Source organism: Eublepharis macularius, chromosome 2, assembly GCF_028583425.1.
Source record: "Eublepharis macularius isolate TG4126 chromosome 2, MPM_Emac_v1.0, whole genome shotgun sequence".
NCBI lineage: Eukaryota > Metazoa > Chordata > Lepidosauria > Squamata > Eublepharidae > Eublepharis > Eublepharis macularius.
The window spans coordinates 149,010,991-149,036,595 of record NC_072791.1 but is presented as its reverse complement, the minus strand read 5'-3'; the positions used below and the strand labels follow the sequence as shown (position 1 = coordinate 149,036,595).

At 43.9% G+C, this 25,605-nt stretch overlaps 1 protein-coding gene across 2 annotated transcripts in view; it reads left to right on the top strand.

Annotated features, from left to right (window-relative positions):
* Positions 1–9,347: 9,347 nt before the first annotated feature.
* SERPING1 (serpin family G member 1) overlaps positions 9,348–25,605 on the top strand; it is a 40,630-nt gene continuing 24,372 nt past the window's right edge. Inside the window, exons 1-3 of one of the 2 annotated variants that reach the window (XM_054971117.1) lie at positions 9,348–9,394; positions 9,789–9,858; positions 24,012–24,176. In XM_054971117.1, the coding sequence (XP_054827092.1) occupies positions 9,802–9,858; positions 24,012–24,176 (222 nt within the window). In that variant the 5' untranslated portion in view covers positions 9,348–9,394; positions 9,789–9,801. Of the gene's footprint in view, positions 9,434–9,788; positions 9,859–24,011; positions 24,177–25,605 lie in introns of both variants that reach the window. The other variant, XM_054971116.1, reaches the window with a different exon arrangement.

Here is a 25,605-nt window from a genome sequence, read left to right as displayed (position 1 = left end):
AACAAGATATCCAAGGTATGAGCTCTCATGGTAAGTCTCAAAAGCTCATACTCTGGAAATGTAATTGGTCTCTTAAGTTGCTACTGGTCCAGTATACTATATGCATGTAGTTTGGTTTTGTAAACATCTAATTAATGCTAATAAAAAGTTACTTTCACCCTTGGTATTAAGCTTTTTCTTCCAGAGACCCTTTTAACCCAATTTTAAATGTGTTTACTCAGTGATAAATTCCAGTGAGTTCATTGGTATATACAGATAAGTGTAGCCCTCCCACCCTTGCTAACATACCAGTCCTAGGTGAAGCACCAGTATCTTGTAGACAGGGTTCATAGCTATTGTGCCATTCCAGTCTCTCCAGGCTGCTGCTATACCTGTATTTTTAGTGTATCATTACATTCAGATACCAAAATAAAGACATCAGATGATCTATAATTAAAGATGCAATATTTATATATTTCGCAATATGCTAATTTGTGTAAATATATTTTGCCAATTATCACAGGCTGCATTCTTGAGCAAAGGTTCTTTGTAAGCGTAAAGGAGTGAAAAATGGGAATGGGGGAGGGTTTGAATCTTAGGTTGTTTAGGCATCTCCTCATGAACCGTAAAAAAGAGTATCTGAAAAATTGAACAGACTGGGAGACCAGATAGTGACTCAGAGTTTCAGAATGAACTTCCTGGCAGTGATACTGGCTGAAGAAAGAGTGCTCTTTGTCTGTTATTGTGACAAACATACAAGGAAAATATTTTCAGTTTGCAGCAGTAAGAGTATGCCTCCTTTCCCCCCTAACAGTTGCCCTAACTGTTTTAGGCAGCAAAAACATTGTATGACCTTTGCTTCTTGTCCCACAACTACTATAAACTACAGAAACCGTAACTGTATGATGATGTTAATGAAAATCTGAGGAGTTTGCTAGGAAAAACACCACCCCTGCATCAACTTTGGGGAAAGGAAATCAAGGATCTGTAATTAGTACTGTGTCTCCAGCAGCAGACTGTCCAAAAAGGAGGCTTATCTCATCACTATCTTTAGCCAGGAAGATCTCCTGCTACATTTCTGGTGTGGCAGGTTTAGGATTAATAAATAAGTTGATAACCCTAATAGGAACTTATCCTCTAGCCTCTTTTCAATATCTAGTTTCTCATAATGTGTTAATTTCTGTGCCATTAACAGAATGTACTAGATTCCTCTGGCAAGATAAATACATCTAAGGTAAGAGGTCCATTTCTTTTACACAAGCTCTCACAGGCTGAACCAAGAATAATTTTTAAATTCAAGCATCATGGAAATCTAAAATATGCTCAGAAGTTAAGCAGAGCAATCATGTTTTTTTGTAGCCTTTGTATTCATAGCACAGCTTTAGTATCCTAGCTAGATAACAAGGTGCAAGGAGTAGATCCTTCTATAATTAGTTCAGGATCTTAAACAAAAATGTATTCATTAAGAAAACACTGCAATCAGAAGTGTTCCTGTAATAAACCTGTAAGGGTTGGAAAGCTGTTGGAAGTCAATAGGGAGGGGGGAGGAAAAGGGTGGGGAATAGAACTAATTAGATATGAAGGGAATGTATGTATCAAATTTGGAAATTTAAACTCACCAATAATATTTTTTTTTAAAAGAAGTATTCCTGTAATAAACCAAAAACATTCCTTACATTATACACAATGCATGTACTGAGACTTAACTGACACACACATACTTAGAGTTAACAACCTCCAGGTGGGGCCTGGAATTCTCCTGATCTCCAGTCAAAAGACAGCAGTTCCCCAGAAGGAAACAACAGCTCTTCAAGGGTGGGTCTGTATCAAATCCCTGCTGAGTTCTTTCCCCTTCCTAAACTTCAGTCTCCCCAAACACAGCATCCAAATCCCCAAGAATTTGCCAAGCCAGAGTTGGCATCCATAACACCACCCCCACCACCCCTTTAAAAAAATTTAAAGATTATTTGGAAAAGAATTGGGATGTAAAGGACCAACTGTGGTCTATGGACAACTTTTGACGAGCATTATGTAATCTGTTGAATTTTATATTGACTGTAACTTTACCTTAGAAGAGTATGAGAAATAATAGAACTAGAGGGAATGTTATGGGAACTAAAGGGTATAGGTGCTGTTGGAGGTCAGAAGGGAGGGGAGGGGAAGGGTGGGTTGGGATGAAATATGTATTTTGTAGGAGAAAGAGATATTGGAGCGATTATGTTTTTCAACCTATCCAATAAAAATGTTTTATAAAAAAAAAGAAGAAAGGAAGGTGAGACAGGGTTCTGAAGGAAATCATCCAAAGTAAGCAGTATTTATTGAATATTTTATGGAGTCATTAAAGGCTCCAGGTTCATTAAAGATCTCAAACAATGTGCCAGAAGATAGGGAGAGATTCAGACTGCACTTAATTATAAGCGATGGGTGAAGACATGGGGAAAAAAGGGGTCCCCAAGCCCATCTATAATATCAGAAAATCAAGCAGGCTTGGAAAGTGTTGCTGTTTTAAATTTGTGAGCGCATTAAATTATGACAAATTGAAAACTATGGAACTCACTGCCAGTGATGTAGTGATGGTCACAAGCATAGACAGATTTAAAAGAAAGCTACATTCATAGCAGAGAGGTCCATCCATAGAAGCCTCCATATACAGAGACAACAAAGCTCTGGATGGCAATGCTGGGAGGCAGCAGCAGGGGAGGGCCTCACCATCCGTGTCCTGTTTGTTTGGCATTTCAAGGCAACTGGTTGGCCATTGGGTGAAACGGGAAAGTGGATTGGATGGGCCACTGGTCTGATCCAGCAGGCTCTGTTTATGTTCTTATGCCTTGTCCCTTTAATGAACACTTAATGGGACATTGTTTAACAGGGGGTGTTATTTACCTCTGTGTCAACTGCCTATTTTAATACATTAAACCTCTATTAAAGGTACAGAACATTTTTTTCTCCAGGCCTGTTGGCAACCCTACAGCTAGCACTCTGTCCTCCAGTATTTTACTCCTAATTCTCGTCAAAGGCTGCTTTTATCATCCATGTTCTACTTTTTATAGTAGTGGTACTGCAGCTATGATACCATAATCAAGTGGATTCTTTAACTGATCTAAGATCTGTGATGTATTTTGGGGTGGTCCATGAGTTTGCAACAGGAACAATAGAACACTATGCAACCATTTCTCTGTGCAAACTGTGATAAACAAGAAATTTAAATTCTCCAGTGCAGCTATACCAAACATTCAAAGTGAAGGAAAATTATTGCTAGATAGGCATTGCCAGATTCGTACATGCTGTATGTCACTGAGATGTATGAAGATGTACTGCATTGGGATGCAGAAATAGATTAACTTTAATTCAGAAATATTTCAAGAAGCCTCCCAGTGACATTTTCACAATAACATATTACACAAAAAAGCAAACTAGAACAGAGGTCCGCAATGCAACAATATTTCCAGTACCATCCTAAGAACATTTTCCTCGGAGCAAGCCCCATTGAATAAAATGGGACTTCCTTCCAAGTAAACATACAAGGATTGCTCACTAAAGCTCTGTTGCCTTAGAAAAAGTTGGTGAGCACTGTTTTAAAATAAATTTCAAAAAAGAGCGGCATTCAGACCTAGACCTGAGTTCAGTCCCTGGGTCCCCTCATTTTAGAACTCTATAACTGTCCCCACAGTCCCTGGCTGTGTCCACATGCAGGTTTTGCTCCAGCTTGGCTTTTTTTTCAACGATGCTGTTTTCAGGAGCCCCGATACTGCATTGTCCTCTTTTCACCGCATTTCTGTGTTTTCCCCTACTTTGAGGTGATCTTTCCCAAATCTGGTCTGAGACCATATTTTTTGAAAGATCACTGTCAAAAAGCCTATGGACACTGTGAATTTTTCAGTTCCCACCCACATCAGCACCATTTTCCTTATCTCAGTCCCTGCAGTGGCTATTTTCCCCTCCACTGGAGTGTTTTTGGGGAGCTTTTTAAAAAATTAGTAATAGTTATAGTGTTATAACATTATAGCAATCTATTGCAATAATATAATTATCTCTAGCTTTCATTTTTTTTAAGTAAGCCTCTAGCACTTTTGGTTGTACTGTTATAAGGGGAAAGGTACTGACTGTACATTTCTCCTTATAACTGCAGCTAAAAGTGCTAGAGCCTTCAATTTTTTAAATGAAAGCTGAGAACTAGTATATTGTTGCAATAGATTGTTATAAAGCACGCTCTGTAGGGCTATAGCTATTACCATTTTTTTAAAAGACCTAAAAAGCTGCCTGGTGGCAGGGGGCTGAGGCAAGGAAAGTGAGAGGATAACTTACATGTAGGTGCTCTGTTACCACTGTGTTTGCAGCCGCAATGAGAGCTACATGGAAAATTGTCTCCTTGTGGATGCAGCTCCTGACAGCATTCTGAGAACAGAAATCAAAATTTAAAATTTATTTAGTATATTTTTATCTTGCTTTTCTCCCTGATAGGGACCCAAAGCAGCATATGAACAATATGTATTTATACAACTTTAAATACAACACAGCATAAAAAAGACAAAACACAAGAAATAAACAAGGTATCCTTGAATGATATCCATCAGGTTAATCCATCAGGCTGTGATCCACAGGCTAAGAACCAAGAACCAAGAGTCCTTAGGTTCTTGCCCTTCAGCTCATGTCCCTTGCCATGTGTAGGCTACAAATATTTGCAGCAAGAGAGAGAAATAGCATTCAACCTAGATGTTTCAAGCTGGCAGCAATCTTTCCCCTCCAGCCGAATAATAAATCATATATTTCTACTCTGTGCTGATCATCCCCGCTCATTTTACCACTGCATTTAATAGTTCTTTATAATTGTGTGTGAAATACAGTATCCATGAAAGTCTGAGAGTTTAAGATAAAACAATATTTTATAACAACATGAAACACTAATACTTTATTTTTTTTAAAAAAAAACCCTGAAAAATACGATGTAAAACCCTGAGAGATACTAGCGCCATAGACAGACACAATGACCACGTACATGTCTGTGCTGCTCATTGACAGGGCATTGCATTCTAGGGTGGGACTAGAATTCAAGAGATTGTTTTCATGCCAAGGCCTATAAGTGACCTGATCAATGACTTCTGGTCAAGCTACTTTTCATTTTTTGTGCTTCCATTTCCTTCTAGTCTGATGCCTTTTTATACAGCATCTCTTAGTAAGCACAAACTGTCTCTCATTATATACTTTTAAGCAATACTATAATAGAAGTACCCTGTCCTGTTCTCAGCCATGACCTTAGTCATGGGACTCCAGATGATAACATTACAGGTGCTGGCTCCTTGTTATGAAACATGTAACGGAAGACATACATCATTCAAAGTACCCATTCCCAGCCAGGACTTTGCCCTAAGGATACGTCAGGTATTTCTGTTGGATGCAAATAGCCATACATCATCGACAGTACACAGGCTCACACCTACGGATATGCCTTCAGTGCCTTAGGCAGCAAAACATATACAAATTCACACAAAGCATAGTATAGTCATTTCCCCAGTCACTTTTATGGGAGAAAGTAATGGGAGAGGTCACATGAAGGCACTGACAGAGTGACAGCAAAACCTGCACCCCACTAAAACAGCCCAGGGGCAGACATTGCCTCCTACACAACAGTATCCCCCAGTGATGAGTTTTCTACAAGAAATGTGTTTGTTTGTGTCATTTATAGTCCACCTTTCTCACTGAGACTGAAGGCGGATTACATAGTGTGAGATTAGTATAGCAGTATCAAGGACATTTCAATAAGCAATGTTATATGGTATATAAATGCAAATTTACAAAGACAACATCAGCAAAAATCCAATACAGATTTGAAACAAAACACTGAAACAGAAATGCTGATTCCGGACATATTGGATAATGCACTTTCAATGCACTTTAGCAATAGTTTTGAAGTGGATTTTTTGTTTCACACACGAAAAATTCAGTTCCAAATGATCTCTAAAGAGAACTGGAAGTGCATTATCCAATGTGTGCAGAATCTAAGACTATCATTAAACAAACTGGAACTACTCAGTGGGAGCATACTTAAAGCAGCAGATAGTGCATAGTAGCACATATGTAAAGCAATAAATAGGACATAAGGCAACAGATAATACATAGTGGTGAAGTCTATGGTCCCTGTCTCTTTAATGAAGCACCTCCCTACAGTGCAGCCCTCCTATCTGAATAAAAAAGCCCTCTTGAATAATTCAGTTTTGCATAGTTTGTGGAAAGCCAGGAGAGTGGGGACTCTCTTGAGCTCTTTAGGCAGGCCATTCCACAGGGCAGGGGCCACCACAGAGAATGCACGTGTACGGGCAGCTGTTGATTTCACCCATGTGCAGGGTGGCACCTGAAGGAGACCCTGTTCAGATAAGCAAAGAAGCTGCCATGGGGCAACATAGGGAGAGAGGTGATCCAATAGATATGCTAGCTGTAGGTAACACTGTCTCCTGGAAAGAAAGAATATACAGCAGATGTGAAATGATATTTCAGCCCTGGGCCTGGCAATTCAGTCCACTGTGTGGCAGAAGTAATTTGTCTGTTCATATGTTTTATATGTTTGTTTTATATCCATATTTCAAATATCATAACAGTATATAGTTGAAATAATGAGGTCTGCCTTTAATAATAATAATAGTAATTCATACAGGAGAGGTCTGCTCTCTCTCACCCAAGCCAACAGAGTTAACACTGACCAGATTGCCCACAAATCCTGCTAAATCAGCTATTTGATCATCTCTGAATTATTGAAATGTCCCAGCAGTCCCAACGACAAGCTGCCCCAAACTATATTTAGCAAACAAGTGCTTAGCAAACAAGGCACTCCTGGACAAAGGGTGTGTGTTGCATTTCTGAGATGGTTTTGCACATTCCGGAAGGTGAGTCAGAGAGACAACTTTTTCTCCCATTCATATACATAGATGCTCTGGGTATGGAGATGCAACAATAGGGAAAGCATTGCCTGTAGGATTTCTGTCTGCCATGCATCTGTTAAAGGCAATGCAGCACTGCAGCCCTAGAATTTAATACATTTCAGTTATTATAATTGACATGTTCATGGGCATTCACCCCACCTTAGTGCCTGTACTGAGAATTTATATTATGCAGGCAATGTAAATTGTGTTGTCTGTGTAAATCAAGGTGAAATGCTGGTTGTCACACACCATTTCTTGGCTTCTTTTGGTAGTGGTGTGCATTGGGGTTCTTGAGCCTTCTGTCCAGCCCTGAAGTGCTAAGCTGGAAGTTGAAGGCATACATTGGCAGAGGTGCCCAAGGGCAGTGATTTCAGTCTTAGCAAATGATGCTAAGACTGAAATCTGTCTGGAAACATCCTCTTATTTGGGATCCCTGGTGTGTGGGAACTCTTGCTGCTGAAGGAAGTAGCTTACTTGCTGCTGAAGGAAATACATTATCTCTCTGCTCAGGAACACATTTGTCAATTCATATTGTCTAGGATTCAGCCCTAATATTGAAACTATATGCCAGAGCTGAGCCCTGGTGAGCCCTGGTACAGAAGCCCTAATAGATACCTAATTTCTGGCATTTCAAGAGATGCTCCATTCGAACGCTTGTAAAATTATCTTCGTATGGAAGTGCTAGTCCAATAATTTTCTAAAGATTCTCTCTTTTATGAAATAAGTGTAGATATAATTTCACAGCAATACCCTTGACAAGACCCCCTCTGGTCAGTTTAAAGTTGCTTAGGTCTATTTAAGGAATGAATGAAAACTTGCTTATTTTTGCTTGCCGTTCATGGAGGCAAATTGTTCCAAAGCATCATGTCAGTTTGCTGTTTCTCCTTTCCTCACACCACTAGGTAGGGACTAGGCTAATGGTAGTTAGCAGGGCTTTTGTCTGGGGAAAGAGGTGGTGGAACTCAGTGAGTTTCCCTCGGCAAAAATGGTCACATGGCTGGTGGCCCCACCCCCTGATCTCCAGACGGAGGGGAGTTTAGATTGTGCGGAGAGCAATCTAAACTCCTCTCTGTCTGGAGATCAGGGGGTGGGGCCACAAGTCATGTGACTATTTTCAAGCGGTGCCGGGACTCTGTTCCACCACCTTCCAGCTGAAAAAAAGCCCTGGTAGTTAGCGTTCGCTAGTTCCATATTTGCAGTTTATAGTTCCTTTTTTAAAAATGGTGCACATACGGCTTGAATAGGGAACTGGGCTTTGAGAAGATCTGCAAAATATTTTTTAGAATTCAGCAGATCATATATCTGTGCCAAAATGAAGAAAAAACAGATGAGACCCGATTGTGAAAGAGCTATGGGTGTGTCTCTGGCCCAGAAGAGGAAGATAGAATTTGGTGTAGAATAAAACTATACCAACATCTCACCTTGGGTTGTTTGGAGAAGACAACTGACCAACTGGCCAACTTTCTTCTCTTGCCATTATGTAAATAGTGAGAGGGCAGCATAGGATCAACCCAGGATGTAAGTGAGGCCTTCCTTGGAGGACTTTCTCTGGCCTCCTGTAGAATTCACAGGTATCTACTGGAAACACAGCCTTCTCTGCTGTTACACTTGATCCAGTGTATGAATTTCCCTTTCAAACAATGTTTCCTTGATATCAAGACAGCATTTTTCATGCCCTAGACAAAGCCTGTCCTGTTTACTCAACTCTTGGCGGGGGGAGGGGGGGAAGGTTGCCAGTGGTTTGTTCCTGTTACTATAGTTTTTATGAGCTGATTTGTTTATTACTGCTGTTTAATGCTGCTGGGGTTGTTAATAGTCTTCTGTTGTTACATACTGCTTTTGTTTTTATGTATTGCAAGTGGTTCTGAGTGCCCTTTTGACAAAAAGATTACAGCCATTTTTAAAAAAAAATAAATGTGGTTTGAGCTCATGTGCACTGAAGGAGCTTATTCAATTTTATTGAAAAAGCTAAATGCAAACACATACTAAAATATGACAGCCCTGTGAAACAGGAAAAGAAACAAACAAAAAAGGTTAAACAAATGGGAAGCTGTTTAATGGTTGTCTATTTGTGTATTTTGCTACATGAACACAAACTGGGATTAGCTGCTGCTTCGAAGTCTGTGCAAAGTTTATACACTGGGAAATATACACTAGGATTTTCATCATACATAACAACGTGTAGGAAGGAATCATGCTATTATTTCTTACCAGTATGTAGAAAATCTACCACATGAAGTGGCCCTTCATTTGAAAGTGTGTCATCAGAAAGCAGACAAATAAAAGTGAGCTGTTGCAATGCTCATCTCTTTAACTCCTTTCTGTTTTCCACAGGCTGGCCCATGTCCTTTCTTTGCCCATGATTTACGGGAACTCTCACTTCAACGGGAATCAATCATCCTTAATCTTTAACTGACCACTGAGTATAGTCAGCCAATGGGATATGAAGTCCCCCTCCCATCTCTTTCCTCTCTCAGACTCTGGTTTTGAGCTGTGCTAAGGTATGTCATAACTGTTGGGTCCTACAATTTGAAGAGAAGGTAATTTCTTGATATTTTATTCCTAAGGAAATTCTTATGTCGCTTTCTCCCATTTGCAATTTCCCACTTCACCAAATAATCTATTTTTCTTCCAACAAGAGGAGCTGGGGAAATGGAATTCCCCTAAAGATAGTGAAACCAATGTTTTCCTTAGACATGTGACCAGAGATTGCGAAAAATGGGAAAAAAGAGCCAGTAGACAGCCAGAGAAGGAGGGAAAGGAAGCTAGAGAGAAAACAAGTTAGTGGAGTGCATATCCTTTAGAATTCCTTCAGTGCCTGACAGTTGAGGTTGAAGACAGGGCAAGCATATTCATCTTCTGTTGGGATTAAATACAAGTGTATTTCTTTGGCAGGTTTGCTGCCACCATGAAGACATGGCTGATATTCATATATCTGATCCCTACTGTGATAAGTATATCACTGGTGAGTAGCACTGCTTGCATCTCTTTTCTACCTCTACCTCTTACTAAGGAGACTTTCTGTTGGAGCAAAAGGCAAAATTAATTAATTAATTAATTAATTGTACTCAAAGTTGTGAGCATGAGGTTCTGTGATAAAGTGCTAATATGTTTGGTAGGAGGTGAGGGCATGGGAATTAGTTCTGCAACTCAGGCAGTGTACTGAAGTGGTAGGAAGACATAACATAAAGTTCCTGATTCAAACTTGGTATGTCACAGTGTTCACCATCTCTTGGCTCAACATGCATTCGGAATAAATTGGAGTCTTGTGGCACTTTAAAGATGAACAAATTTTAAATTTAGTTTAATCTTCCATGGACTAGAATCCACTTCATCAGATGCATGAAGTGGTCCTCATTGGGTAGACATACAGATATGTGGTTATGAAAAGAAAAGTTGCAAATGGCAGGGTCAAAGAACCATGAAATGCTGTAAGAGAAGAATGAGACATAATTGTACAATATTCAGATGTGATCAAGAAAAGTACAGAGACCATTCACAGCAACAATAACTGGTGATAATGCAGTTTCCCTAATTATGCAAATCTCTAATGGTTACGTATTCTGAGGTTCTTTTTAAGTCCTTGGGAGATGCTGGCAAACCTCTTTATGAATTCTAATCTAGCAGTTTCACAGTAGAGCCCCTTTTGGAAGTTCTTTTGTTGGAGAATGGTGACTTTTGTTTCATCAGCAGAGTGTCTTGAGAGACCAAAATGCTTTGGCGTCGATTTCTGAATATTACTAATTTTTATGCCAGTTGTGTGTCTATTCATTTTTTGTACAAGGACTGACAGGCTAATCACATGTAGAGGGTAGAAGGGCATTGTGAACACATTATAGCATATCTCACACTGAAGGTTTACCAGGTGAATGGTCCCAAAGTGGTATACCTGATCATAATTACCTAACAGAAGAATTTCATAGGGAGTCTACAGTATGTAAAACTGCTGAATTAGAATTCATCAGGGCATTTGACAGAATCTTCCATGGATTTGGGATGCCTAAACTCTCATGGATGTGGTAGAATGGAGAGCCAGTATGGTATAGTGGTTAGAGAACGGGACTAGAACCAGGAAGGCCAGGCTCAGTTCTCCCCTTCCCATAAAAGTACTGGATGACTTGGGCCAGCCATTCTTTCACGGTGTTATTGTGAGGATAAAAGGAGAGGGATGAACTATGTATGCTACTCTGACCTCCTTGGAGGTGTTAATCAGAGGAAATGTACGTATTATAAACAATTACGGTGATTAGGATTATCTTTGCTTTTCTTGATTACATTTTAATTTTACATAAATATGTTTCACTGTGTACTTCCTGAATTTAATATCATTTGACACTGCTGTTTATAGCCATCTATGTGTGCAAGTGTGTGTATATCCACCAAGTGAGGACCTTGCAGGGAATCCGCAACCTCTCCTCTCAGTTTTGAGTGCTAACCACAGCCATTCCAGCAACCAGGCAGTCAGGATGCGTTTTGCTTATTTGTGAGACCAAAAGCTCTCCAATTTGGGGGTCATTTTTTGGGTTTACCCATGCACAAGACATGAATTCCAGACTCAGCTTGGTAAAATATAAGTTTATTAATTAAGGAGTGTCTCCAAAAGCACGAAGCACTCTTACTCAGGCCACAAGTTTTAAAAGAAGTAATCCTTACTGTTGCTAAATATTAAAACTGCCTTTCTAAAACCTGACAGCTAGTTACCTAAGCATCTCTAAGTGGTTTCCATTGTTGCATATTGCAAACATCCATCAGAAAGCAAGCCCTCTCTCATGCTTGGTCAATTCAGCATAGTGACATGCTAAGGTGATAAAATAGCATGAAGCGTCCAGATTCTTTCTTGCATACTTGCATCATGATTAGGAACTAAGCAAAGGGGAACAACCTGAGTGAGTTGAGATGACATCTTTTCAAGCCTCAGTGAATCACCCAGCAACTCAGGAACCAATCGGGGCTAAGCTGTTAATTGGTGTTACAGCTGTGTGAAAAACTAGGGAGTCAAACACAGAGCTCTCTGAGAGCAGTCTCTGTGTAAGGTCAAATCTCTGGGGAACATAGAGACTGCTCCACGGATGTTTCCAATAAGCTTTGCAAAAACATTCCTGTGCTAGGCCACAAACCTTACAACACTTACAACCTGTTCCTGTGCCTTTCTCCCCAACCATGTGTATGACCAGCAGCATTGATTGTGTGAACAGTGGATTATATTTCTTTTTTAAAAATTGTCATTTTCATAGTGTCATATCAACCTACTATTGAGCCAATACATACAGCAGAGTCTCTGAATTCCTAGCTTTTATTTTTTTAAAAAAGTAAGTCTCTAGTTTCATTGCAGAGATAATGTCTTTCCTTGTATCTCTGCTAGAGACTTACAGTTTTAAAATAAATGAAAGCTGGGAAATCAGAGGATCTGCATTTGTCACAATGGTAGGTCGATATAACGCTGTGAAAATGGTATTTTTTTAAAAAAATTGCAAAAGCCCTGGGGACTCAGAGGAGGGGGGCACTTCTGGTGCCAGAAAGAGCAGTGCCATTTGAAAGCACATAGCCACTGCTGCTCTGAGGCTCTGTACCAACAGAGGTTGGTTTGCCCCACTGGTGCTGGCCTCTGCCTCCTATCTATGGGTCAGCCTGGGCACGACTCTCCAGTTTGGACTGGGGGGGCCTCCCCCTTTTCTGTTCATTTTCAATCTGGTTTTTTTTTAAGAATAGAGCCCTTATATCGATATAAGCATGGGCAAAACATAAAAAGGGGTGTTTGTACTGTGATGACACTGATGATGCTACCAATGAAAACAGCATCTTTACTTGAAAATGCTGATTATTTAAAGCATGCACACAACAAAGTAAACTGATTCCACAACTGCAAGAATGCAAAGGGAGGGTAGATGGGTGGGATAACCATACTCAAACTGATTCCAGTGCTTGGGATCAACTGCTAAGAAAACTAGAAATAAGTAGAGTGTCCAGAAAAGCCCCAGATTATAAAGTGGTGTAACAATTACTGCTAATGTATTTGTCAGGACACACTGTACATTTAAGACAAGGCATGATTTCATGGCTAGGAAATGAACATACTACCAAAATTGAATTTTTTATTTCAAATAATCCCAATTCATATAGACCAAAAGACTAAATAAGTGGCAGAAAGTAATTAATGACTCCATATAGAAAGGGAAGAAACCCAGGATAAGATTTAAAGTATTACAGGATGACAAAAAACAAAGAGGACTGGCAGTACCGAACATCAAATTATATCACCAAGCAGCAGCACTAGTTTGGATAACAGATTGGATTACAAATCCGAGTACTAGGCACATTAAACTGGAGATAGTGGATGCTAAAGAAGGCATCCACAATTATGTATGGCTTAAGAAATCATTGAAATCTATTCAAAAACAGGACGGGACCCATCTACTAAGAAATGGGCAGCTTAAAACATGGTTTCAATGCAGAAATAGACTGAGCCCACTAATCTCCCCACTGCTGTCACCAATAAATGCCCATTATGATGCTGCCACTAGAAATAGAATTGATCAGCTCAGCTACAAATCAATGATTGATAAGAAAGGAAATGTTAAAACTTGATAAGAAATTCAAGATTAAGGCAAAAATATTCCATGGCTGATGTATCACCAAACAGTATCAAGGTTCAAAGAACTAACTTTTAAAGAAGGCTGTAGGCTAAAAGAAAAAACAATTTTAATTATTTATATCTGGATATTTAAAGCATATTTCAGGGAAAATTTACAAAATTTTATTGCAACACCAAACAGAAACAGAACAAGTTAAAATCTGTATGATAAAATGGATGAAAAACTTCGGATAAACTAGTCCAATGAACCTATGGGAAAATCTATGGACTAAAGATATTAAATTCACAGACCGTCAGTTACTAAGAGAGAACTGGTACAAAATGTTTTTAGATGGTATACTACTCCCAAAGACATTGTGAGAATCAGTAAGGATTACAGTGGACAGTGATGGAAATGTCAATGCACGGATGCAAAATTTTATCATATGTGGTGGACATGTATGAAAGTGCGAAAATACTGGATAAAGATACATGAAGAGATGCAGAAGATTTTCAACCTCATGTTTGAGCTAAGTCCAAAAAACATGCTATTAAACATTCTACCAAATAATATTACAAAAGAACAGGGAGACCTATTTTGTTACATGGTGACAGCAGCAAGAGTGCTATATACAGTGAAATGGAAAACAGATATGTGCCCTGATGTGTCAGAGTGGATAGATAAGATCTATGAATATGCATCAATGACCAAATTAACTATCTATGTACATAACAGACCAATAGCTGAATTTTGTGGAAAATTGAAGGATTTCTTTGACCACTTAGGCTAAATTTAAGATTAATTAAGGTAAATCGATATGAAGATAAGAAGATAAAACACAGGGAAATTATTAACTAAAATAGCTGATATTAAAGTTTGGGCATAAGTAACCAAGGAGAGGGAAAGAGAGCTATTATAATTAAGCTGTGTTGTTATATATTCTGATTGTATCTTTCTATTAGTTTAATCTTTCAAATATAGTGCTTGTACAAGTTTTTATGCACTTTCTACTGTTACATCTTTTCTTTTTAAATAAAATTTCTATACAAAAAGAAAGACATGACGTGACAAGACATGAACAAATTCAAACTGGTAGCCAGCTAGAGTTGGCAACTTCCTGGAGAAAATAACTCTAGCCGTTTTAGTAGAGGCATAATGGGATGTTATTTATCAGATGATGTTATTTACCTACATGCCATGGAAAGCTTCAGCTGCCCAGTCCTATACATTAAGCTCTATTAAAGGGACAGGATATCCCCCCCCCTTGCCTCCAGGCGTGTTAGCGACCCCAAGCCCACGTATAACAGAACGGGTGACACATTACAGTCTTACTAATTAACCATAGGATAGGGGACCTTACAGTGAAATCCTAAGCAGAGTTACACCCTTCTAAGTCCTCTGAAGTGAATGGTGTTTGATGATTGAAGTCAAGAGTGTAACTCTGCTTAGGATGCACTCCTAGAGCCTTTTGTTCTTTGTTGATACAGTATATATTTCCCATTCCTGCCCCTCACCATCTCCTAACATGTTATTGTGCATGAAATGTTAAAAACAATAACAGAAAAGCTTCAATAAATAAAAATATTTTAAAATGAGTAATGTAAAGGTTGTTTTCTGTTGTTTTTGTTTGCTGTTTCATGTTTTACATTGCTGCTATGGCTGGTGTTGGCTTCAGCTGGTTTTGAGCTGTTGTTTTGTTTGTAGCTTTAGTTTGTTTATATTTTTTTTATATAGCTTTTTAGTGTTTGTATACTACCTCATACACTGTTAGTGGACAAGTGACATATACATGTTTTAAATAAATAAATATCCTGCTTAGCAAAGTATAACCAGCAATTGGGAATAATCCACAACTATTCTGATTGAATCGTTAACTCTTTTGACTAGATCTTACGTATTTATTTACTTACTTACTTACTTACTTACTTACTTACTTACTTACTTACTTACTTACTTACTTACTTACTTACTTACTTACTCGCTTGATACCTGTACTTTGTTACAGTATTTTACTACTTTAAATCCAGTTATAATACTTATGTGTATGTAACATTTTTTGGTTTATGGGGGGGTGGGGTTGGAGTTGATTTTGTTGTATAATAGCATAGTTCCTGAGCTTCATAAAGGTGTTTGAGTAAAGCGAAGCATGCAGCTGGCATAGCACCAGCGTAATATGCTCCCACACCTGTGCTTCAATGATGACCCGCGCCGTTGCATTCTGTACCAGCTGTAACCGCCGGATCAGGCCCATGGGAAGCCCAGCGTAGAGTGCATTACAGTCGTCCAACCTAGAGGTGACCATTGCTTGGACCACTGTAGTCAAGTCGCGGGGCGATAAATAGGGGGCAAGCTGCCTGGCCTGCCGAAGATAATAAAAGGAAGACCTGGCAACCGCAGTGATCTGATCCTCCATCTTCAAGGAGGAATTGAGAATTATCTCCAGGCTTCTAACTCTCGGGGTCAGTGTAAGTACTGCCCTATCGAGTGTCGCGCACAGGGCTGGGCACAGCAGGCAGGAGGCTCACTGGTACTGCAGGGCTGAACACAGCAGGCAGGAGTTCAGTATTACAGAAGACAGCAAACCAGGGTCCAGGAGTCAGGCCAGGTGTCAGGGTCAGGCTATCAATCAGAGAGAGGGGGGGCAGGCAGAAGAGTAGTCAGTGGGCTGGCCAAGGTCAAAGTCCAAGCAAGCAGTAGAGCAGGGTACACGAACGTCCAGGTAGCAGGGAGTGGCGAGCTGAGTTGCTTCCACGCTTGGTTTCCTCAGCGTCTTCCTTTATTGCTGTCCTAAAGAGGGACAGCTGTTGCCTCTCCCTCGAACAGCTCAGCTCGGTGTTGTGCTTGCCACTCCTACGCCTCTCCAGCAGCGCTGCCTTATCTCTAAGTTTCCTCCTTTCAGCTGGCCCCAGAGGCTCGGATTTCGCTCTTGCCTTGGGGGAGTCTTTGTCTCTTACAGCCTCTGTGGAGGTTTCTGGCTGTTCCTCGTCCCTGACAGTCTCTGCAGAAGCTCCAGGCTGTTCTTGCTGAATTCCCTCTGGAGCAGCAGCAGTGGTTTCTGACTGCTCCTCCTCTCCCATAGCTTCTGCAGGGGCTTCCGACTCTAGAGGAGATCCTGCTGGCCCTTCCTGCTCATCTTCTGAGGAGGACTCTGAGGCACTAGGTAAGGTGGCCAGTCGGAGCTGGGGCTGACTCATGACACCATCCCCCCTCCCAAGGCCCCCTTCACCCGAGGGTCCGGGTTTGCTGGGGTAGGTCCGATGGAACTGGCGGATGAAGCAGGGTGCATGGAGGTTCTCGGCCGGTTCCCATGATCTATCCTCGGGTCCATAGCCCTTCCATTCCACCAGGTACTGCAGATGGCCCCGGTGCCAGCGAGAGTCCACGAGCCGTTCTACTTCATACTCCTCCTGTCCGTCCACCAGGACCGGGGGAGGCGGTGGTACAGGTTCACGGAGGGGGTGTGGAGGTGCTACCGGGGTGAGCAGGGAGCGATGGAACACGGGGTGGATCCGGAGCGTTGGCGGGAGCTCCAATCGGTAGGCCACAGGATTGATCTGGGCGGTAATTCGGTAGGGCCCAATGAAACGGTGGTCCAATTTCTGGGAGGGCCGCTGTGACCGAATGTGCCGAGTGGAAAGCCACACCAAGTCCCCCACCTTCAAAGGGTCCCCTTCCTGCCGTCGCCGGTCTGCAGTTGCTTTGTAGGCCCGTTCGGCTCGGTCTAACTGTTCCCACAGAACCAGGTGTAGGGCCTGCAGCTCCTGGACAAAGGCATCTGCTGACAGTACAGATGAGTTTGGCGTTGTTCTGGGAAAGTAACGTGGGTGGCGTCCGTAGGTGGCCAGGAACGGGGTCTGGCGTGTGGAGGCGTGCACTGAATTGTTATACGTGAACTCGGCCATGGCTAGGAGGTCCGCCCAGTCATCCTGCTGGTAGTTTATGTAGCAGCGCAGGTATTGCTCCAACGTGGCATTGGTCCGCTCCGTCTGCCCATCGGACTGTGGGTGATGGGCCGAGGACAGGTGAACCTGGGTTCCGAGCAGTGTCTGGAGGGCCTTCCAGAAATGCGAAGTAAATTGCACCCCCCGATCTGAAACCAGGTGCCGTGGAATCCCATGGTGCCGGAACACATTTTGGACATACTGGTATGCCAGATCTTTGGCTGTAGGCAGCGATGGGCAAGGTACGAAGTGGGCCAGCTTGGTGAACAGGTCAACAAACACTGCAATGCATGTATGCCCTTTAGAGGGTGGCAGGTCCGTGACAAAATCCATGGAAACGGTTTCCCAGGGCCCCTCGGGTGTGGGCAGCGGTTGTAACAGTCCTGTTGGCTTCCCTGGAAGGTCCTTGGCCCACCGGCATGTATCACAGGACTGCACATAGCGAAACACGTCCACCTGCATACGGGGCCACCAGAAATCCCTGGACAATAGGTGCAAGGTCTTGTATCTCCCAAAGTGACCAGCTGCTATGGTGTCATGAGCGAGCTGCAGTACCTCCCCTCGTAGCGCACCTGGGGGAACAGAGACTCGGCCTTCATATGTAAGGAGGTCCTGTTGCAGGAGGTAGCCTGGGGGGTCTGGCTGCACAGGGTCCTGTAGTCCCTGGGTGATGCGCTGTGTCCAGGGGTCCGTGCTTTGAGCTTGCTGGATCCGGTCCTGCAGGGCATCTGGGGCATTGGTGGCTGCAAAGAACTCAGGAGCCAGAATGGTTGTGGCTGGCGGCTTCTCTCCTGCCTGCCGGCTGAATTTGGGTTTCCGGGACAGGGCATCCGCCAACTTGTTCTGTGAGCCAGGGATATATTGGATAGTAAATTGAAAGCGGGAGAAGAACAATGCCCATCGGATTTGGCGTTGCGTTAGGTTCCGGGTGGTTTGCAGATGTTGTAGGTTACGGTGGTCTGTATACACCACCACCGGGTGCCGAGCTCCCTCCAAATGGTGCCGCCAGGTCTCAAAGGCAGCCTTGATGGCCAACAGCTCCCTCTCCCAGATAGTGTAATTCCGCTCGGCTGGGGTGAGCTGTCGGGAGTAGAAGGCACATGGTCCCCATGCCTGGCGGGGTTGCGGGAGTAAATCAGGATGTCATCCAAGTACATGATGACATAGTGGTCGAGGAGGTCCCGGAACACGTCGTTGATGAAACGCTGGAAGACCGTTGGCGCGTTACATAGGCCAAAGGTCATTACCAGGTACTCGAACTGGCCGTAACGAGTCCCAAAAGCTGTCTTCCATTCACCCCCTGACCATATCCGGATGAGGTTATATGCTCCCCGCAGGTCTAGTTTAGTGAACCGAGTTGCTCCTCGGAGCCGCTCTAAGAGGTCAGGGATCAGAGGTAGTGGGTAACGGTCTCTGACTGTAATCTGGTTAAGGGCCCGGTAATCGTTGCATAAACGCAAGTCCCCTCCCTTCTTTTTGACAAACAGGACTGGTGCAGACGTCGGAGAGGCTGAGGGTCGGATAAACCCCCGCGCTAGGTTTTTTGCCAAAAAGTCCTTTAGGGCCACTCGTTCTGGCTCCGATAACGAGTACAGGCATCCGTTGGGAAGGGGTTTATCAGGAATCAGGTTGATGGCACAATCGTAGGGTCTGTGCGGAGGTAGTTGATCAGCCCCCTTCTCCTCGAACACGTCCGTGAACTCTGCATAGTGGGGTGGCAGCAGGGATCCCTGGACCTTGGCGTCTGCGCTGGCGAGCAGCTTCGGGAGGGGATCTGGCTTCCTGGTCGGGAACTGGATGACTTGGCACTTCCAGTCGATGAGCGGGTTGCTGCCCATGAGCCAGGTCAGCCCCAGCACCACCGAGAAGTGTGGCATGCAGACTACATCGAACTGGACTCAGTCCTGGTGGCCTTCCACAACTACCTCCACCGGCTCAGTCTCATGGGTCACTGGACCGGATTTCAGTAGCCGCCCATCGATGGCCTCCACTAGGGCAGCAACAGGTTTTTCGTACAACGGGATGTGGTGCTGGTGGGCAAACTGCCGGTCCATGAAATTCCAGGAAGCGCCGGAGTCAACCATGGCGCGGGTTTCCACGCGCCGCCCGTCTGGCAACTGGATTTCTAGGTGGAGGAGGAGGTGTCCCCCTCTGACGTCGAGGGCCCCATTGGTGTAAACCTCTCGCCCCGGTCTGTGTGGGTCGCCACGAGCCGGGGCTGGTCTTTTGCTGCACCTTCTGGGTGGTGCTTTTCTGGGCAGGCGTTGGCATAGTGGCCGGCCCCGCCACAGTACAAGCAGAGCCCCTGGGTGCGTCGCCTTGCTTTCTCTGTGGCCGTAAGACGGGGTCGGGCACCGCCCAGCTGCATGGGCTCCTCCCCTTCCGCCCCCTTTGGAGTGGCGGGGGCGGAGTAGGGGCCTGCAGGCACCGGCCGGGGCACCCCTCCCCGCCGGGCCCCTTTGCTGCGCACCTGTCTCCGGGCTTCCAGGCGCTGGTCAATGCGCTGGCACAGCACCACAAGGTTTTGAAGGGAACTGGGGCGTTCTGTTCGGGCCAGCTCGTCTGCAACCTCATCATACAAGCCCTCCACAAACTGGTCCTGCAGCGCTGCCTCGTTCCACGCAAGGTCCTGAGCCAGTAGCTGGAATTCCGTCACCTAGGTGGCCACGGACCCCTGTCCCTGGTGGAGCCATCGGATGCGCCAGTTGGCACTCTCAGCCTTGATGGGGTTGGCGAAAGTTTGCTGGAGCCGCTCCACAAACCCGGTGTAGTCTTGCAGCAGCAGCGACGGTTCCAGGAGCAGAGGGGTAGACCATTTGGCCACCTGGCCTTTCAAAAGACTCAGGATGAAGCCCATCTTGGTCTTATCATCAGGACAGTCTCAGGGGCGCAGGCTGATGTACAGTTGGCACTGGGCTAGGAAGACAGGAAACTCCTCCACATTGCCAGCGAACTTTTCTGGCAGGCTCACCGGGCACTTGGGTGTGGCCAGTGGCGGTGCTGCCGCAGCTTGCTGCTGAAGGTGTTGCTGATGCTGAGCCACAGCGTTGCTCAGTTGGGTTACCATCTGCTGCAGCGTCTGGTTCTGAGCTACAATTGCAGCAGCTGTGGCTGCGTCCACGCTGCCAGTAGTTGCTGAGTTAGGGGTGGAAGCAACGTGTCGCGCACAGGGCTGGGCACAGCAGGCAGGAGGCTCACTAGTACTGCAGGGCTGAACACAGCAGGCAGGAGTTCAGTATTACAGAAGACAGCAAACCAGGGTCCAGGAGTCAGGCCAGGTGTCAGGGTCAGGCTATCAGTCAGAGAGAGAGAGGGGCAGGCAGAAGAGTAGTCAGTAGGCAGGCCAAGGTCAAAGTCCAAGCAAGCAGTAGAGCAGGGTACACGAATGTCCAGGTAGCAGGGAGTGGCGAGCTGAGTTGCTTCCATGCTTGGTTTCCTCAGCGTCTTCCTTTATTGCTGTCCTAATGAGGGACAGCTGTTGCCTCTCCCTCGAACAGCTCAGCTCGGCGTTGTGCTTGCCACTCCTACGCCTCTCCAGCAGCGCTGCCTTATCTCTAAGTTTCCTCCTTTCAGCTGGCCCCAGAGGCTCGGATTTCGCTCTTGCCCTGGGGGAGTCTTTGTCTCTTACAGCCTCTGTGGAGGTTTCTGGCTGTTCCTCGTCCCTGACAGTCTCTGCAGAAGCTCCAGGCTGTTCTTGCTGAATTCCCTCTGGAGCAGCAGCAGTGGTTTCTGACTGCTCCTCCTCTCCCATAGCTTCTGCAGGGGCTTCCGACTCTAGAGGAGATCCTGCTGGCCCTTCCTGCTCATCTTCTGAGGAGGACTCTGAGGAGGACTTTGAGGCACTAGGTAAGGTGGCCAGTCGGAGCTGGGGCTGACTCATGACATCGAGTGTAGGAAGCTGGGGTCCCAAAGCCATCCCCCCACGACTCAAGTACAGGATCTCCGTCTTCGTAGGATTCAATTACAGCTGACTTTGTCTGAACCAACCAGCCACAGCCTCAAAAACACGCTCCAGGACATCCAGTGTCAATCCAGGCCGTCTGTTCAATAACAGATAAAGCTGGGTGTCATCCGCGCATTGGTGATACCCAAGCCTGAAACTCCGCACCAGCTGGGCGAGGGGGCGCATATAGATATTAAATAGTAGTGGGAAGAGTATTGCTCCCTGTGGCACACCACATACCAGTGGCCTACGAGACAATATTCTCTCTCCAAGTGCCACCCTCTGTCCCTGATCATGGAGAAAGGAGACCAGCCACTGCAGTGCTTTCCCCTGTATCCCCACATTGGCAAGGTGGTGAGTCAAAAGGTCATAATCGACCGTATCGAACGCTGCTGACAGATCCAATGAAATCAGTAGTGCCGATCCGCCCTGATCCAGATGTCTGCGGATATCGTCTGTGAGGGCGACCAGCAATGTCTTGACCCCATATCCTGGGTGGAAACTGGACTGGAAGGAGTCTAGGACCAAGGTCTCCTTCAGGAAACTCTGCAGTTGCTTCTCCACTGCCCGCTCAATCACCTTACCCAAAAACAGGAGGTTAGAAACCGGTCGGTAACTGAGCAGATCGGCGGGATCTATTTAGAATGTTGGGGTGATGGCCAATCAGGCCACATATGTAAATGACATCAGGGAAGAGTGGCCAAGTTGGCAGTTGGTGAGGGGTGGGGAGGAGGAGCCTGCCAGCCACACAGGGAAGCTGTATCCCTATGGGAAAACACATTTTACCCCTTTTTACCCCCTTAGGGGACGAATTTCTTAAAATCCCTTCTTAGCGAGTTTTTACATCATGAAAGCAATATTCTCCCCAAATTTCACATTTCTAGGTCCCAGGGGTTGGGCTGGGCATTGATGAGTCAGTCAGGACACATGTCTTTATATATAGAGATTTATTTATTTAGAAAATTTAGAGACCTACTCTAGATATCCCACCTCACAAAGTAAATTAGTGCAATGAAATTATAAAACCAACCATATGAAAAAAACAAGCTGCTAAAATGCCATTACAGTCTTGCTTTTATCTGTGCTCTACAATGTCATGTTCATCATATATTGCTGGGTCTTTGGCTTCTCTCTGTAATATCCACCATGTCTAGCATTGCCAACTCTGGGTTGGAAAATTCCTGGAGGTTTGAGGATGGAGCCTGAGGAGGGACTACAGTAGTGTATAATGCGATACAGTCCAGCCTCCAAAACTGCCATTTCTTCCAGGGAACTGATCTTTATAGTCTGGAGATCAATTATAATTCCAGGAGACCTCCAGGCACCATATGGAGATTGGCAATCCTACCCACATTCCATCTGCTGTTTGTATCTTTGCTCAGATACTTGACAAATCTACTGACATCTAATGAAGTAGGTTCCAGCTCACCAAAGTTTATGACCCAACAACTGTGTTAGTTTTTAAAATTCCACAAGACTTTTTATTTGAAATGAGAGATATATTTATTGGCTGCAGTAAGACAGGAGAATGTAGGTAATTTTTCCCACCAAAGGAATGTTTTGATGAGGATTGCTGAACTCTTCCTTTTCCTCATCATACCTCTCAGAGCGGGACCAAAAGTGATGCCTGACACAGGTTGGACACTTGCCAGCTTCCCTCAAGTTTTGATGGGAAATGTAGGCAGCTTGGCGGAATGTTGGACAAGTGACAGTTGAAAAGTCCATTGGACAGCAGTCGGGAGAGCCAAGCTGCAAGACCAGGATGCCTACATTTCCCATCAAAACTTGAGGGAAGCTGACTAGTGTCCACCCTGTGTCAGGCGTCACTTGTGGTCCCGCTCTCAGTCCTTCAGGTATTTTAAATACCCAAAGCGAACCAGAATGGCTGGGAAAGTGCTTGAGGCAACACAGCACAGGAAGGTTAGATGGAAAGACTTCGCTCTCTTCATCTCTGCACACCTTTTGCTGTAAAAAGTGGCCTCAACCCTTCTAGATACGAATAGGGCAGATATGTGAATCATTCTTTCCCCACACATGCATCTCATTTGGTCCTGATACGCTAAGATTTCCAATCTCTCTCAGCATTATCACATCAAAGACAAGTGACAGCTTTTCAGGAGGTTAACTAAATGGTACAGGCACAGTCAAGAATGTTGGTAGGAAAAGGAGCCTGATTTCCTTTATTTGCTTCTTTATTAGATTTCTGTTCCATCGCATGGCTCCTGTGATGTGTGGCTGGCTAGCAACATACAAAACAATCAATTTGAGTACAGCTGTTTTAAACCAGAAGAACACCACCAATCTGGGGACTTTTTATTCATTAATTATATTTATATCTAATCTTTCTTCTATGATGGAACTCAGTTCCCAGATGCCCCCTCAGCACAGACCTAACTCAGACCGGCTAAGCCTCAGGAAGGTTGCTATATCATGGACCTACAACCATAGTCTGATCTTAGTTGGATTTTCACTGGCAGTCCAGTTGTAACATTGGTACCAAATCTAAGTGTAATTTGATGCCTTCAACCCATTAGTTCTTCAGACTCAGGCTAGAAACTATCCAGGTCAAAACCCAGTTTCTTTTAAAAGAAGAAACAAGTTTATGGTTACAGTGAAAGCATATCTAATAGATGTGTTTGTTTCATCAATCTCTTACTTCAAGGTGCAGGACAAGGTGGAGGAGAGGAGAGAAGAATCACAGCCCTCTTTGAAAAACTATACGCACGTTCAAGCAGAGGCAGAAGGACATGGACTTCAGCGGAGTAGCAACAGTGATGCTGAGGATCTAGGATTCTGGAATTTCTTGAGGAAGAGAGTTCCCTTCCAGGTATGACAAGTAATCTGAGCTATATCACCTTTTCTACTAGTCCTAACATCTTTACATTTTAACTACCAAATTTTTTTTTCACTTTAGGAGAGAGTCCAACCAGGAACTATTTCTCTAGCTTAGAGATTTCTACTTTAATTAATAATCTCTAACTCAGGATGCCAAACTAGATATTATCGTGTCCACAGATCCAACCCATGGGCTCTGACACCATTTTAAAACTTGACCATTTAAAATGCTGTGAGAGTCCAATCATGATTGGGCCCATAACATTGCAGGACCAGGTGGTCTTCTCTCCCCGCCAATTGCAACTTTTCAAGCACTGCCCAAGTTAATCTTTAAAATGGTATCAGCTTCCATGGGTTGGACCTGTGTACATGGTAATGTCTAGTTCACCCATTAGTCTTCCATTCTTTCTCAGAGCTGTTCTTGAGTGTAGCTTATACTTACTACACTGTAAAAAGAGTTGAAAGTAACAGTGTTAGACTGGTTCTGCTACTGATTAATTGGTTCATTTATATATTAATTTTTGAGATTTATGTGCAACTACCTAGCTCCAATGGAACCCTTAGGACAGCTAATCACACAAAAATCAATAAAACATTCAATAAAAATGGTTCTTTTTGTTAAAAAGACACCAGGTAGTTTAGAACACAGTCTCTTTCTGAATAAGAAGCATATTTATTCATTGCTAATGACAGAAGAACATTGATTTATGGTATAATAAAGAAATAAAAATAAAGCATTAGTTTCTAACAAATAAGGTCCCCTGAGGTAACATTGGGGATAATATCATGCTACGTAAAGAGTATTTACAATCCAGAACCAGATAGCTCCTGTTCATGTCTCTAACATCCTTTTCAAAAATGCAGCTCATAATAAAACAAAACCGTTAGTCAGCAGTGGTATTAAATGAAGATGTAAGTAAAAAAACCCCACCTGTTTTGAAGTAAGAGCCTTGGAACAAGGAATTATGATAAGTAGAATAATGCATCAAGGAACCTAGACAGGTTCTGTGTTAAAGGCTACTAACATATCCAAGGACAAGAAGTTACAAGCTACCCTGAAGAGCCAGAGTACCATTCATGTGATCGGGTGAGCCATAAGTTTAACTCTTGTTGGAGCATTCACAAGATGTGTCACCACAACCAACACCAACATTGTCAGTTTAAGAAATGTTATAGGAAATCAGATGCTACTGTATCCTTTGGGGCCCCCAGTCATATCGTTCCTTCTGCGTAGCTGTCAGGTCACCTGATGAGCTGTCCTCAACCTCTCCTGGAGGTGCTGCACATACTCTGGGGCTGGTAGCCCCAGGGTGTCAGGGGTGTTGACCCGCTGTCCTTCCACCACATCCAGTATGCCCTTAGGCCACCGGCCATATATCAATTTGACGGGCGCAAACCCAGTGAAGGCCTGCAGTGTTTCA